The sequence below is a fragment of the Hippopotamus amphibius genome, chromosome 8, assembly GCF_030028045.1.
Source record: "Hippopotamus amphibius kiboko isolate mHipAmp2 chromosome 8, mHipAmp2.hap2, whole genome shotgun sequence".
Classification (NCBI taxonomy): domain Eukaryota; kingdom Metazoa; phylum Chordata; class Mammalia; order Artiodactyla; family Hippopotamidae; genus Hippopotamus; species Hippopotamus amphibius.
In genome coordinates, this window is record NC_080193.1 from 134,425,752 (window position 1) to 134,441,753 (window position 16,002).

Here is a 16,002-nt window from a genome sequence, read left to right on the forward strand (position 1 = left end):
CTAATTGAATAATCTTGCACAAAGAATTAATATTGAACTTGATTTTGAGCTCAAGGAAATTCCTAGTGGAGAAATTCATTCTTTTTCATTCAGCTATCAGAGGAGTGTCCTAGGCTTAGATGTTTTCTGGCATGCCTCTGAAAAGTATGCAGCAGAGTGAGGTAGGAATCATTTATGACATTCTGTCTCTGAAGGAAACCTTAAGAGATAAATAGTCCTGAGGATTTCTGTCCCCCACCACTTCCCCACCCCCATGTATGTGAACAACAGCTGTGCAGAAATCTATGATTGCAGTAGAGTGAAGAGTAAGCCCAATAAAGAAAATGAGCACTTAAAGAAATGTCTCCATGTTTAACCCTGAGGGCTGATCTCCTTTGGTTTAAAATACCTGCTTCTCTGACAATGCAGGTGAAGTTAGACTTTATGTTTCAGGGGAAAAAAATTATACGTAGCCTATTATGGATTTTTTTTCCCCTAGAATATGACAGTTTTCAAAAGAAGCAAAGGATTTCTTAAAATGTCTTAGGGACGTTTTGGTTCCCATCATATATCTACCTGCCCCGTTATTCTGAATGTAGATCCCAAATTCCTTTCTTTTTTTCTTATTTCAGAAAGTGATGTGCTTGTCATTTTATTTACGATGGTTCTTGATTTCAAAAGCTTAATAACCTACTAATTGATAAGCCTAAAGCAATATTTTGTAATAGATTCAGACACTTGGATATTTGGTGATCATAATTTAAATGATATGTATAAATTACTTCCTACAACAACAACAAAAAATATGTCTGTCCTAAAATATTCATTTCAATATAATCATAGCATATCAAGACAAGTTTTGAAAATAAAAAGAATTCGTATTTGAAAGATAAGTTTACGTTTGTTTTCACTGACTTAAAATATAAAGGTTTTAAATCACAAGGAATATATCATTGGAGTAGGTAAACTAATATGTATTTGTGGAATTGCAACAAATTACCTGTCTTCCAGTTTCAAAGATACTAAGTTATTGTAGCCTTTCTACACAATCACTTTACTTAATTTGTTGGGGCTGTATAATTTTGTAATTTTTTAAATGTTAATCTGTAGGACTGTGTTTTTATTTTAATGCATAAGTGGGTAAACAAAAATATTAACCATTATAATATTATTCACAAAGATTTCTAATATCAAGAAATTGCTACATCACACTGTAATTCTTAAGTTTTGTATTTCCCGTTAGAGTCTATCATGTATAGTAATTTCATCTCTCTAATAATCCTATAACAAGGGAATGTTTACTGGATACTTTTTATAATTCTAAGTGGTAACAAGCTCATTTGGTTACCTTTCTTGTGAAATCAAAGTGAGTATTTACAAAAATTTTCATATTACATGGATTCCAGTGAAGACTCCAGCCAGATCCTTGCACAGTGAGACTGTCACATTCTGAATAGAACATAATGCCTTGGTCTCATTTCACACCACAGTAGGGATGGGCCAAGGACTTCAAGAGTACCCAGGGCTCAGCTTGCCTCTGCCCAAGTGATCTTTAGAGTCTCACAGTAAATCAGGTGCTTTACTGAATATTAAAATAACACCTCAAACTGATAAGATTTCCAAGGACTAGGTACATTTTCCTGCCTGCTTTATGTCACCATTAACAAAAACAATGCCTGCACTTTTGTTCAAGATACTCATGGGCTCTATAAAGAAATGGAGTTTATACTATGCTAAGAATGAGAATTCTGCCAGCGAATAAGAAGCTGAAATCCTCAGATGAGAACTTTACAATAGCAGTCATAATATCATCTTTAGAGTTACTGGGGTTTCCATGGACCCCCGGTGAGCTAACCTCCCTCTTTAACCTTATGTTTGTGGAGGGCTCTGTCCAGTTCAAGGTTTCTCACACCATGTCTTATTGATCCTTGGGAAATAGCTTTGTCCGGTGTTAGGTGCACAGTGACAGAGCACGGAGGGGGCTTTCTCTCAGCCGTACCAGGAAGTCGCTCTCTGAATTGGGTGAATTACATTTCCTTTTCGGCTCTGTTTCCTCAATTTTGAAGTGGGAAGATTTGGCTGAATAATCTCCCAGTATAAACCTGTGATCTTCCTTTTAGCAAGTGGGGAGCCAGTAGCCAGAACCACATTTGTTCTTTTAATTTCTCCCCATGTCACATTGCTGTCCAGGGTAGGTAATAATCACTCATTTTGGAAGCTTTGTGCATTAACTTTCTTGCCACTCCTCACTAAGCAACATGTAATTATCACTCACATTCAGGCCCATTTGCTTTTAGTTGTGATATGATTAACTGAGCTAACAAGATGTGAATGACCATACCTTTTTGTAATTAGTTACTGTGTTGATTATTTGTAATCTTTTTAAAAGCAAATATATGCTGACTTAGATATGTTTGTGGTTTTTCTTGCTCATATTTGGAATGTAACCTTAGTTGATATTCTTACCAAGTGACAACATTTTACTCACAATGATGGCAAATAACAAATTTCTGAGCATCATAATGTAGAATATACTAATTCAATTTTATAAAGAAAATAAAATGTTTGGGTTTGAAATCTGCATTAATTATTAACAGTTGGAATGAAAGCGTATTTGAAATGACTTAATACACTAACTCTGTACTTTTCCTTTATACTAGAAAGAAGGTAAACAAGAATCTGGTATGTGTGTTCCTGGAAAAACACCTGTTTTGGATTTTTGGGGTTTTTTGTTTTTTAATTGTGATAACAGATATTTCATAATGCTTTATAAATCTTATTAGTTCACTGATGGTATTTTAAATTTTGTAAGATAAAGTTTCACATTTTTCTGTAAAAACCATGGGTGAATGAATCGAGACGGTTCGGAACAGTTCTTGAACATCAGCCTTTCTAAGTACTATTATGTAGGTGTTATAACTGTTGGGATTTAAAGAGGTGGGACATGGTGGTGCTTTCTTTTTGGTCACCATCATAAAATAACTTAGAGTTGGGGGATGAATTTCAGAATATCAAAGCATTTAATAATTTCTCTCTCTCTCTCTCTTTTTTTTTTTTTTTTTTTTAGAAAATTTATTTTTTATCCTGCTGCCAAGAGAAAGTTTTATTTTTAGGATGTATATGGTATCCCGTTTATATCTGGCATCCGTCTTTTATAAAACTCACTAGATTTGGTGTTTAGACTCAGTATCTGGTCCTATAGATGAGTAGTTAACTTTTAACATCACCATAGTTTTCCACGTTTCTTAATGGTGTAATTTTCCTGCCTGTAGGCTTACGGAGTTCCTATGCTAGTCAACACAGCCAGCTTGGACAAGACCTTCGTTCAGCTGTGTCTCCCGACTTGCACATCACTCCTATATATGAGGGGAGGACCTATTACAGCCCAGTGTACCGCAGCCCAAACCACGGAACCGTGGAGCTCCAAGGATCACAGACAGCACTGTACCGCACCGGCTCAGGTGGGCATCAGCTCTGTTCAGCTACTGTCCCAATTTCACAGGCCCAAGAGTAGAGGATTTTATTGAGATGGGTTTCCTGTTAGAATGAATTCATATTGCCTGTTTGGTTATCAGATAAGTTGTGAAAGTTGATCAATAAACAGTAAAACAGAAGTTCATTTAGTACCTATTTACAGGTGATATATTTTTACCTTAATTCAATCTAATCAATGAACATAGTGATTGTACTTTAATTCACAAATAAGTTTGTAGAGCTATAAATCTGACTCCTCAGGTTGGAAGCCTATCAGATATAGAAAGAAAAGCCTTTGGGGGGATATTTCTTTGTAATTTTTGTTGCCTGGAACACATATTTAGAGAAAATAATCCCTGCGCTAGCTGTTGGCTTATCTTTGGTTTAGCATATACATAGCCCAAGTGTATTTGATATGACTTTTTTAGATTCTGAATCTCTTTTGAATGCTTACATGATAGGAGTCACATAAAGATTCCTTATGATAGACTCAATCTGGAATAGAATGCAGTGATGATGGTTATAAAAATAGGGAGTGGGAATTCCCTGGCGGTCCAGTGGTTAGGACTCTGAGCTTCCACTGCAGGGGCCCGGATTCAATCGCTGGTTGGGGAACTAAGATCCCACACGCCACATGGCGTGGCCAAAAAAGCAGAAGCAGCAGCAGCAGCAGCTAGTGCATCACACCCTTGCACCCCCAGCCTCCCATCTGTGCCGCACCATAGCAGCTGATAGAGCAGGAGCTACAGCCTGTGGCCACAGGAGCTGCCAGGTTGTGCTATGGATCTGACTTACAGAGCCTCAAAAGACCCCTGAAAAAAAAAAAAAAAAAAAAAAAGAAGAGTACAGATTTATTAACATGCCCGGAAATGATTTTCAGGTAGCAATGATAATGCCCTAAAGGCACGGCTCTGGGAGCCATACCTCACAGAACAGCACGAGGGAGAAGACTGTATCTGAAATGGTTCTTTGCCAAAAACTGACACTTTGGTCCACTGTGGAATTTTTCTTCTAATAGAATGTACCCAATTTTTAATAGATGTTAGTGGAGAATTTGTTCGCTCATTATGTTCTATAAATTTAATTTCTTTACTAGGATTAAGAAAAAATAATGTTTAAATATGTTCATTGCAGGAAGAATATGAACACAATTATGGGAGAGATACCTACTGCAATAGCATGAAAAGAAATGTTAAATACAGTGTATAGTACTTTATACATAGCGTCATGCAATAATTTTAGGGCGTAGCTTTAGAAAAATTTGATATGTCTTTCCTGTGAAGTATATTTTCCAATGTTATCAAAATCCATAGGTCTACAAATAAAATAGATATTAAAAGAAGTAACCTGTATGCACTAAATGTCCAAAGTTTGATGGTTTTAATTATAAGTTTGAGTATCTTACTTGTCTTTTATTGCTAAAATGAAGCTATGAAATTTAGCTTTTGGGGGGGGCTGCTGTGTTGGGTCTTGGTTGCTGCGTGCAGGCTTTCTCTAATTGTGATGAGCGCAGAGGCTACTCTTCATTGTGGTGCACCGGCTTCTCGCTGCGGTGGCGTCTCCTGTTGCAGAGCAAGGGCTCTAGGCACAGGGGCTTCGGTAGTTGTGGCTCACAGGCTCTAGAGCACAGGCTCAGTAGTTGTGGCGCACAGGCTTAGTTGCTCTGCGGCATGTGGGATCTTCCCAGCCCAGGGATCAAACCCGTGTCCCCTCCATTGGCAGGCAGATTCTTAACCACTGCGCCACCAGGGAAGTCCCTGCTATTTATTTCTAAGATTAATTTATTTTCTTTTATTTCACTTGCAGTTTTGTTACTGAAACTTAAACATATTAAGACCTACTATGTAAACAGATTTATGGTTTCATTTTTGCTCTTTCCTGCTAGTAAAATTGACATAAATATTGTTGGTATTATTTTAAAAACTTCAATGCCTTTGTTAGCACTAATGAGCTAGATTGGTAAAATCTAAAAGTCAGCAATTTATGTAATTGTTAAAAACTTAACCCTTTTTAAAATTAAAAATATTTTGACTTTGAAAAGTATCACTTTGTGGAGAACATACTAATCTTTTTTAAAATGTTGACTTTCTAGTAGGTGTTGGGAATTTGCAAAGAACATCCAGCCAACGAAGTACCCTTACATACCAAAGAAATAATTATGCTCTGAACACAACAGCTACCTATGCGGAGCCGTACAGGCCAATACAATACCGAATGCAAGAGTGCAATTACAGCAGGCTTCAGCACGTAGCCCCGGCTGACGATGGCACCACGAGATCCCCATCAATAGACAGCATTCAGAAAGACCCCAGGCAAGTACTAGTTGTGGATCTCCAGAATGCCGCCATATCTCAGCAGTCAGCAAGTTCCTTCATTCTGACTTTTTTCAGAGTTGCCATGTGTATTATAATATCCGTAACTCCTTACCTCTAATATCTCCAGTTGTTTTCCAGCGCTGTAGGTCATTGAGGTTGATTTCATTTTAAAGATAGATTCCTTCTTTCAGTGCTTTACTAATAAGTTAGAGAATGCACAGGTCTGTGTGAGTATCTGCAGCACCCATCATTGAAATACTTCATCAAGGCAACTACCTGGGAAACCCTCTTAGTCTGAATTACACAAAAGATTTTAAAGGATCATTTTCTGCCCTTTCCTTTATCTTCGCTAACTTCTTAAATGATGGCTTCAGAAAATGCAAATGGTTGTTTTAAACTGGGAAAGACCAGTGTCATGTACATTTGACTCATATTGGTCAGAGCTGCACTGTGCTTTTATTAACTACGTCCTTTGAAAAGCTTTCTCATTTAGGGGAAAATAATTTACAAGAAATTCTCATATCTCATAAGCAAAAAAAATATTTGGCAAATAATAAATGTTTCCTGCTTTTAATTTTATTTGGCCATGTAGAAAACGTGTTTTATTAAGATAAGTATGATTCATTTAGTGCTTGATTGATTTTGAAAAACTAGCCCCATCTCTTTAATGCAAGTTACTTAAAATATTAACTAAAAGAGAATTTTAACTTCTGAAAGAGCGAAATTGTTTCTAAATTTTAAGCCGCTTGAGTGTTATTTTAAGGCATATATAGGCAAGATTTTATTCATTCTTCACCCACAAATAGTTGTTTCACTGAAAGATTGTTATAATTCTGAATTCATTTATAGCAGCCTACCAGCTTATTCTAATGAATGTGAATTAAAAGCATGAGTGAGGTTTGGTTATTAAAACAAAATAACCTAAGGTACCTTTGAGTTGAGCGGGAAGCCAACTGCTTCACTAAAACCACTCCACCCGTTCACTCTTTTGCCTAAAATTTTTTACAGTGTATACATATATTTGGTTCTGCTAGTCCTGTTTGCCACCTTTCTGTCATTTTAAGAATTTTTAAAAATAATTTGTCTAATAGCACATCCAATATAATTAAATCAAAGAAATTTTACATGATTTTGTTTTTTGAAGTTCTCACAAGAACAGACTAGGGCACCCTAATAGACACAGAAATTCTCAAAGGGGTTTTGAATAGTAGGTAATTTAGACCATACCTCAGCTGAACCTGCAGAGAAAAGAATAGCTACCCAGCAAAGCAGTGAAGTATGATTAGAGCTTTGAGTTTAATATGCATTCCTGAAGACTTCAATTTTGACCTCTGTTATGAGCTGATTCATTATAAACAAGAATTTCATGTCTGATATTCATGGTATGGTAATTTCATAGTCTAATGCATAAAACTGTTATGGCTAGCTTTGATTATGTGAAACTTTACTGATCATGCCTTTTGTAAGATGAATAAATGAGTATCTTATAATAATAGGTGCATTTATTCTAGTTGAAACTGGAATCCAAGTGAGTTTAAAGTTTGAATATTCAAACCAAAATAAAAACTCATGACAATTATTAATTTTTAGTTTTAAAAATAGCATCTTTAATATTTTTATTCACTTGTAAACCTACTTTCTTTGTCATTAATGCTACATTAAAGTTAGCCTGAAATTTTCCCTATAAGACTAGAGAATTTATTGGTGTTTTCTACATAAAAGGAAATGTATGAGTTTCTTTAAATAGTTGTCTACGTTGGAAGCAAAATTTATTAATGGTACAAATAGCTCATCTGCAAGAATAATAGTACTTGTTATGGAAAGTGACAGTGACTGAAAGAATGACCTCATTTATGGTGTTCTTTGTGAGGAGGGCTTCAGCTGTGACATTCAACAGAATAATCGCATTTACCATCTCCTTGGCCTTTATGTTGTTGTCAAATATTTTACTTCTACATACATTATAAAATCCATTATAAAACCCATATGTTATTTATACTGTAAATAGTCAGTTGTCTTTTAAAGAAATTAAGCTGAGTTAAAAAGACTGTCTTTATATTCACCTAGATACTTATTTATAGTTCTCGTCACATCTTCCTATAAATACTAGTTTCCGTCTCAACTCATGTCCCTTTAGCCTTGAAGAACTTTCTTTACCCTTCCTTATGTTTCATGTCTGCTGGCAACACATGCTCTCAGCTTTAATTTATCTGAAAGGGTTTTTATTTACTCTTTCTAAAGGATATCTTTGCTAGATATAAAATTCAGGATTAACAGCAGTTTTTTTCAGTGCTTTAAAGGGTGTTGTTCATTATTGTCTCCATTGTTTCTGATGAGAAATCAGCCAACATTTGCATTATTCTTCTCATTATATAATGTATCTTCTCTCTGGTTGCCTTTCGGATATTTTTCTTTATTGTTGACCTTCAGCAGTTTTACTCTAATAAGCCTAGGTATACTTTTCTTTACAATTGACCTGCTTGGGATTCACTGAGATTCTTTAAATGTTGGTTGATGATTTTACCAAAATTGGAACATATTCAGTCATTATTTCTGTAAATACTTTTTCTGGCCCAAAATTCACTCTCCTGTCCTAGGATAACTTGACATTATCGTCTCACAGGTTACTGAAGTTCTGTTCATTTTTTAGAAAATCTTTTTTCTCTGTATTCTTCATATAGGATTTTTTTTATTAACCTGCCTTTACATTTGCTGTTTTTTTCTTCTGTGGTCTCCAGGCTGTTGTTAAGCCCATCCAGTGAATTTTTTTTCTCCAGACACTTTAATGTGGCTTTTTTATAGTTTTCACATCTCTGATGACGTTTCCTATCTCCCATCTCTTCACTCCTTACATACATCTTTTGCTTTAAGTCTTTGAGCACATTTATTAAAAACCATTTTAAAGTCCTCTGATCATTCCAACATCTGTGTTTTCTCTGGCTCTGTTTCTACTATTTGTTTGTTTATATCTTTGAGAGTCACATTTTTCTTTTTCTTCTTATGACCAGCAGTTTTAAATTATATGCAGATTGTTGTGGATGATAAAACGTTGTAGAGGCTCTGTATTATGTCGTCTCCTCCTAGGGTTCTAAGCTTTGACTAAATTACTGACAAGTGCTTTTGATCCTGTCACAATTGGTTCTCTTCTTTGTTAGGACAGGTCTATTTTAGATTTATTTTACTCCTAGCACATGACCCTTACTCTGTGGCATTCTTCTTACTCCTAAACATGGCCTTTGTGGAGACCAAATGCTGAAGTGGTCAGTAAGGTCTGCACTGTGACTGGGCTGGAAGTGCAACATCACCTGGTTCAATTCTCATTCCAGCAGCAGCTGCTCTCCACCAGACCTGTACATGTGCAGCCCAGTGCTCAGCTAATGACTTGTGCATAATCCCTACACAGACTTGCAGAATCTCCTCTGCATAGCTCTGTCCTCTCCATGTCCTACCCTGCAAACTTTAACCTCTTTAGCATCTCCAAAGTCCAATCTTTCCCCCAAGTCCATCATGCCCATTTGGACTCACTTCCTTTGCCGTGATCCTAAAAGCGCCCTCAGGCAGAAAGCCAGGCATGTGATTATGGGGTGAACCCCCCACCCCCACCCCAGCCTTTCAAGGACTACATTCTTGTGTTACTTGTTGTCTAGGGCCTGGAAAGAGCTTCCCCACACATTTAGTCCAGTTTAATGATTGTTTATGGTGGGAAGGCAAAGTCGAGTACTGGTTATTCTATCATGGCTAAAAACAGAAGTCTGGGCTTAAGTTTTAATGAAGCAAATCTTGGCAAGCATTGATGCCACCCAGCCAGCCCATGAATGGATAGCAGTCTTTCCAGGGTAAATTTCTGCTGAAAGTCAAGGTTGGAGTAGATGCCAGCTGAGCCCAACTGCCCATCTCCAGCTGGAGCCCACCCTTTGTGTTGTCTGGCTCAGGTGGTACCCAAGGATGCTAGGAAATCTTGACCATCCCTGTGCCATTTAAAGAGGACAGAAATGTGTACTTGTAATGATTGAATCACGAAAGAAAGATTAAATCACACTGCTTGCACTCTGTTAATTACCTTATAGATTTACATAATAGACTTTAGACAGATTTTCATCAGAAATAGTTAATGTAGTTTCAGTGCATAAAGGGGAATCTGTTTATTAAAGAGAATGCCTGTACTTCGTATATTTCATTTTTCAGGGATGGTGAATATTAGTAAAACATCTTTCATAATTCAAAGTATGTAAAATACTTTAATGTACGTCACCACAATTTAATCATCACAGCCAGCTTAAGAAGTTAGAAATGATAGTTTCATTGTTCCTATTTTATAGATGGGAAAACTGAAGCTCTAAATAAATGGTTTTTAAAATTACATCGCAATGGAAGGACCTGGGACTTAAACATAGGCAATCTAACTCCAAATTCTGTGCTTTTTCTGCTGTGTTATCCTGCCTCTCTTGGCATTTGTGGTTTTCTTAACGCCTGTTAATGACTTCATCATCCAGTCTGTCCCCCAAGCCGGAAATCTCCATCTCATCTTGACTTCAGTTTTTAGTAGATCATCTGGCTGCCATGCAAAGAATAGGTGGGGGAGCAGGTGATATTTGAAGCAGAGAGAACATGTAAGAGGTGTGAGAGGGTCCAGCCAAGATAGAAAGAGTGGATGGATTTAGTTTATATTAAATATTATGGAGGTGGTCAACAAAATATGCTGATGGATTGGATGAGAAGGATAAGGGAAGGGGATAAATCAAGGATGGTCCTATTTTATTTTGAGCAGGTGTGGGAATAGTGGATAGTCTCCTTGTCATCAGTCTTTTCTGATTCTAGTATATTCTCTACTTGGCCACCAGAGTTATCTTCCTTATAAATGTGACCACGTTGCATTCTCTCACTCTTCTGCTTTGAAACCTCCACCAGCTTTCTGTTCCTGGTGTGCGGGAACAACATATAGACCGTTAACCTCCACCTCTTAATTGTTAATCCCGGGTTCCTTGTCTATCTGTATCTAATGTTCTTTATAGTGCCTACCTTATGGGGCAATAGTCAAGGTGAGTGAGATAATGTCTGTAAAGCTCTTGACATGATACCTGACACAGATAAACTCAGCAAATAATAGTTCATGTTATTGGTATTAGGACTAAACTTTTTTAGTTTGGCATATATGACCCTGTACATAAAATCATGTCTTATTCTATGTTTGTATGTCCAGCCCCTGCTGTGGCACCTATAGCGTCGTGAGAATTCACTAGTGGATGATATGAATGTGTGTGTTTGCAGGTATGAAGTGACCTGCCCCAGAGCCTTCCCAGAGGGACTCTGGGCCTTTAAAAACGGAGCAATAGAAGTATCACTAGGTCATTAATTTAAAGATTTTTTTTTTTTTAAGTTTATCGAGGATTCATTCACTTTTGATTAACAGTTTACTTCATTCTGTTATCAAAGTCTGCAAATTTGTTGTGCTGTGAACCATTTGTAAGAAGCTGATCTTTGTGCAACATAAGCGTAAAATCACATTTAACAAGAATCCCAAACAGTGAGCTAATTAAATGACATCAGAAAATTCTGACAATGTGATGTTACCTTACAAAAAAAACACAGTATAAAAGTATGTATGTATATTTAGTATGGCTGTATACTCATTATACAAGAAGTGGGATAGCACAGGGGGTGGGGCACAGACTCTGAAAGCAGTTGCCTGGGTTCAGACGTTGCCCTGCTGTTGACCAGCTGGGAGGCTTTTTAGGCACGTCGCTTAGCCCTTCTGCCTCAATCTCCAAATCTGTACGGTTGCTTTGACAATACATGAATTAATATACATAAAATGCCTAGAATAGTGCCTGGCGCAGAATAGGTGCTCAGGAAATAGTACGTGCTATTTCATAGTAATCCAGTAATTTGAAAAAAACAATTCTGTACATGCACATGCGCACACGTGCCTGCATATGTTGAAAAAAGACCAGCAAGATCCATGTCTACAGTGGTTTTCTCTGGAGATGGGATTCCTGAAAAAAATATTTTTTTATCATGTTTTATGTTTCCTATAATCAAGAGCAACCATATATATTAAATTGCTTAAAAATCATCGGGCACAGAGTATTTCCACTAGCACCTCTTCCTCCTCAGGCGTGATCTCTCCCCTAGCTGAGGTGCGCTTGTTTACCTGAGCCTCATGCCTGCAAATTTCTTACATGGGTAGAAAGGCATAAAATTAGAATCAGGAGGAGGAAGGCGAGAATGGGAAAGCTACCCATATGAAGAACATCCTTAAAAATATATATATAAAGATGGGTGTATATTTTTAGGACTTTTGTAACTTCCAATTGTGGTCTCAGCTGAGCTCTCTTCTTCTGACAAATGTTTCATTCAGTGTTTTGGTAGAACACGGGCCTTCCTTTCTGAAGCCGTGTTTTTCTCATGCAGGGAGTTTGCCTGGCGTGATCCTGAGTTGCCTGAAGTCATTCACATGCTGCAGCACCAGTTCCCGTCAGTTCAGGCAAACGCAGCAGCCTACCTGCAGCACCTGTGCTTTGGTGACAACAAAGTGAAGATGGAGGTACAGGACCAGTGCCTGGGGTGCCAGAGTTGGTGGGGCGGGGGATGGGGAAGGCAGAGCAGTGCCTTTCTGTTTAGCAGCTGCACGCTTGCGTGTGTAAGAAATGACCAGATACAATCTAGAGGCCCTTTTAAAGGGGTGTTTTGGTACCAGTTCCTCTTTTACTTCTCGACTATGCATTTCAGTATTTCTCGGGAATAACTGGGATGAGTACATTTCTTGGAGTACTCTTAGCATTTTCAAATCATGTGTTCGCTCATCAGCTTATTTATAAAACATGAACCAAAATCAATTTAACCTGCAGTTTAAAAGTATTTTCCATAAATCTATTAGATACAAATTACAGTATGTACTTGTGAGCTCATGTATTTTAGAGATTCCGGTCAAAATTGGTGCCAACACACAATTAAGTAAAGGATTTATAACCATTACTAATACTGAACATATATGAATATTTTATTTCAGATTTTAAGCTTTTGGGGCTTTTATAGAAACAGAGTGAGTCATTGGTGTTGGCTAGATTTAACATTTTAGGCCTTTTTTCCTCCTGAAATGTCATACAGAGCTTAAGTGTCTTTCACCCCTTAAAATTTAGAACAACACACAGTTACAGACCTAAAGGTGGGTGCAGTAAATAAAGCCCAAAAATATGCACCTAATATATTAATGAAGTGACAAATTGAAGAAAATTGAGAGAGCATTGCCTAGAGAAACAAGTCTAGAAACCAAATGACTTCAGTCAAAAATCCCTTCCTGTGTTGTCTTCGACCCTGCACGCAGCTTGGCTGCGCTTGTGTATTTGTGCGTGTCATGCGGAAGCGATAGCACAGTCCCTGTGTACATTCAGAGGGTTGGCAAATGACCACGCTACCTGCACGTGGCTGTTAGTCCACCCGTGTCTCCCTTCCCTTCTTTAAACCATGAACCCATGGAAAGAGCTTCATCCTAAAGAGTGTCCTTAAAGTTTATAAAACATGTATTTTTTAGGATAAAAAGTAACATTTTGAAGTGATCTGGAGTTGTCTGGTTTCCTTGATCTTTCCATAACAGACTTTTGTTTGATCTTTGATTGACCACATGTCACTTAGGCCTGGTACCTCATATTTTTCATTCTAGGTGTGTAGGTTAGGGGGAATCAAGCATCTGGTTGACCTTTTGGACCACAGAGTTGTGGAAGTTCAGAAGAATGCTTGTGGTGCCCTCCGAAACCTTGTTTTTGGCAAGTCTACAGATGAAAATAAAATAGCGATGAAGAATGTTGGTGGAATACCTGCCTTGTTGCGACTGTTGAGAAAATCTGTTGATGCAGAAGTAAGGGAGCTGGTCACAGGTGGGTAAAGAAAGTGATCTTGTCTTAGAGGAGACGTTGAAAACCATCTAGACTCTGCCCGTGTGTGGTGACATTGTGAAGGACTTGGAGGTTCTAGGTAGGAGGTGACAATACAGTGCTCACAACTGTGACAAAGGCTGCGTGTAAGTTAATCTGATGATTCAGAAGGCACTTGCAGTGCTACAGAGTCGTCCCTACTAGTATCATTTATTGTACATCATTTATTGTACTTGTTAGTGCATAAGTATCAGCTAACAGATGTCCTGTTCACAGAGAGCTGAGTACGTCATTTTTCATTAGGTATTCCATCGTAATTACTTGTTTTACATAGACTGGCTCTCCTTCATTATGAAAGTAAACTGTGCGTAATGGATTGGCTACCTTCCACTTCAGTTCAGCCAGTGTCTGAATGCCTGTTAGTGGCTCACACGATCCTCTAGGTACTGGAGATGTAAAGATGAAAAAAACACAGCCCCTGACCTCAGGTAGCACTTCGAGTCCAGAGGAACACAAGTGATGTTCTGTGAATGCCAGTGAAAAGTGCAAGTGCCGGACTCAGTAAAAGCTGCATTGGAGGCACAGCAGATGGGTAGGGAGGTCCCCTGGTCAATGTGAGACCAAAGCTGTCCTAAAGGTGGAGGAGGCATTGCCTGGGTATACAGGGGAAATATTTCCAGTCACAGGCAGAGGCTCAGAGACAGCATGGGTTATAGGGGTGGAACTGCCAGCTGGAGGGGGATGCAGAAAGGAGAGAAGGCCAGAGAGAAACACAGGCCTGGTTTGGGGAGCTTGTGTCCCACATGCGGTGGGAGTGATTGCAGGGCATGGCATGGCTAGTTTGGGCTTTTAAATGCGTTCTTCCAGCAGGCAGCAGAGTGGGGGATTGATTTGAAGTAGACAAGCCTGGCACCTTGGAGGAATACGAGGAGGTCAGTCATCTAGAATCAATAGCTTGAACTGTGTGAACGATAGAAAGAAGGGGTGGGCAGTGGAGAAGAAGGCACAGTGAGAGAAATCTTTCCTGGCCGGGGCATGATGGTCCAGTGTGGGGAGTGAGAGGCCCAGAGGAACTGAGTGATGCTTAGTCTTGAGGTGGAGCTGAAAGAACAATCCTGCAGGAGGGAGAATTAATGACACTACTATTTATAATAGAGTATTGGGGGAAATACTGAGTATTCATTGGTAGGAAAATGATTAAATAAATGGCAGTACGTTCACACAGCGAAACCACGTAGAAGGGTTAAAATAAGTTCTCAGCGCTGTCTCCAGCAACATAGATACATCTCTAGAAACACTTGCAGAATGATAAGCACAGCATGATACTATAAGTTCTAAAATATGCAGGTTGAGGCTCTAATTTATTTTGTGATATAGGTACATGCAATAAAGGTAAAAGTTTTCATTGGAATATGAAAGTCAGATTCAGGATAGCAGTTACCTCTACAGGATGCAGGTGGAGAAAAAGGGATTGGGGAGCATAATCTAGCTCTGTCTCTTTAAAAGGAAAGAGAAATCTGAAACAAGACAAAATGTTAACACAGTTGATCCTTGAACAACATGGGAGTTGGGGGCGCTGACCCTCTGTGCAGTCCAAAATCTGCAAGTAATTTATAGTTGGCCCTGGTACACATAGTTCCTCAGTATCCACGGTTCCACATCCGTGGATTTAACCAGCCACCAATTGTGCAATACTGTAGTCTTTACTATTGAAAAAAATCTGCATATAAGTAGACCCGTGCAGTTCAAACCCATATTGTTCAAAAAGTCAACTGTATTTAACAAAGCCAGGGGTGGTGGACATCTGGGTGTTTGTTTTATATTTGCTATGCTATTTTTCATGCTTGAAGTAGTTACTTTAAAATTTTTTAACAACATTTTTCAAAATTAATCCCATTCTCCACTGGCTTCCACTATGAAATCAGAGCTTTAGGTTCTCTCAGCCATTATTCAGTAACACTTAGGAATGCAGCAAACCATCTTGAATCTAGTATTTAATTAAGGGCAATCAACTTTCTCGTAATATATTAATGTTCAAAATAAGTACCCTGTACTTCAAATAAGGTATGAAGATTACGAATTAAAAGTAGAATACACTTTATGTATAATCTTAAATTCCAGAATGGACTGCCTGCCCTCAGGTAGTTTGAATATTAATGCTTTAACACATCTAAATTACATATTGACTTATTAGTAGGTACTCCCTCTTTATAAAATGCTTTGGAAGCATCAAACCCTCTCACACCAAAGAATAAATTATTTATATTTACATACTGTGTACTGTGTGTGTGTATGAAATGAAAATTAGAGCAAGCTAAATAAAATTAAGGGGAAAAAAATGTAGACATATTCATTCTAGAAAT

The 16,002-nt window shown here is 38.0% G+C and overlaps 1 protein-coding gene across 20 annotated transcripts in view; it reads left to right on the top strand.

The window, feature by feature from the left end:
• Positions 1-16,002, top strand: part of PKP4 (plakophilin 4) — a 236,260-nt gene that overhangs the window by 183,968 nt on the left and 36,290 nt on the right. For 13 of the 20 annotated variants that reach the window (XR_009055218.1, XM_057747065.1, XM_057747064.1 and 10 more), the window contains 5 exons: positions 2,644-2,661; positions 3,252-3,440; positions 5,546-5,769; positions 12,184-12,312; positions 13,429-13,642. Coding sequence is in view for 19 of the 20 variants with exons in the window: in XM_057747065.1 (XP_057603048.1) it covers positions 2,644-2,661; positions 3,252-3,440; positions 5,546-5,769; positions 12,184-12,312; positions 13,429-13,642 (774 nt within the window). In the remaining variant the exon portion in view is untranslated. The remainder of the gene's footprint in view (positions 1-2,643; positions 2,662-3,251; positions 3,441-5,545; positions 5,770-12,183; positions 12,313-13,428; positions 13,643-16,002) is intronic. The other 7 variants (XM_057747073.1, XM_057747078.1, XM_057747075.1 and 4 more) reach the window with 3 other exon arrangements.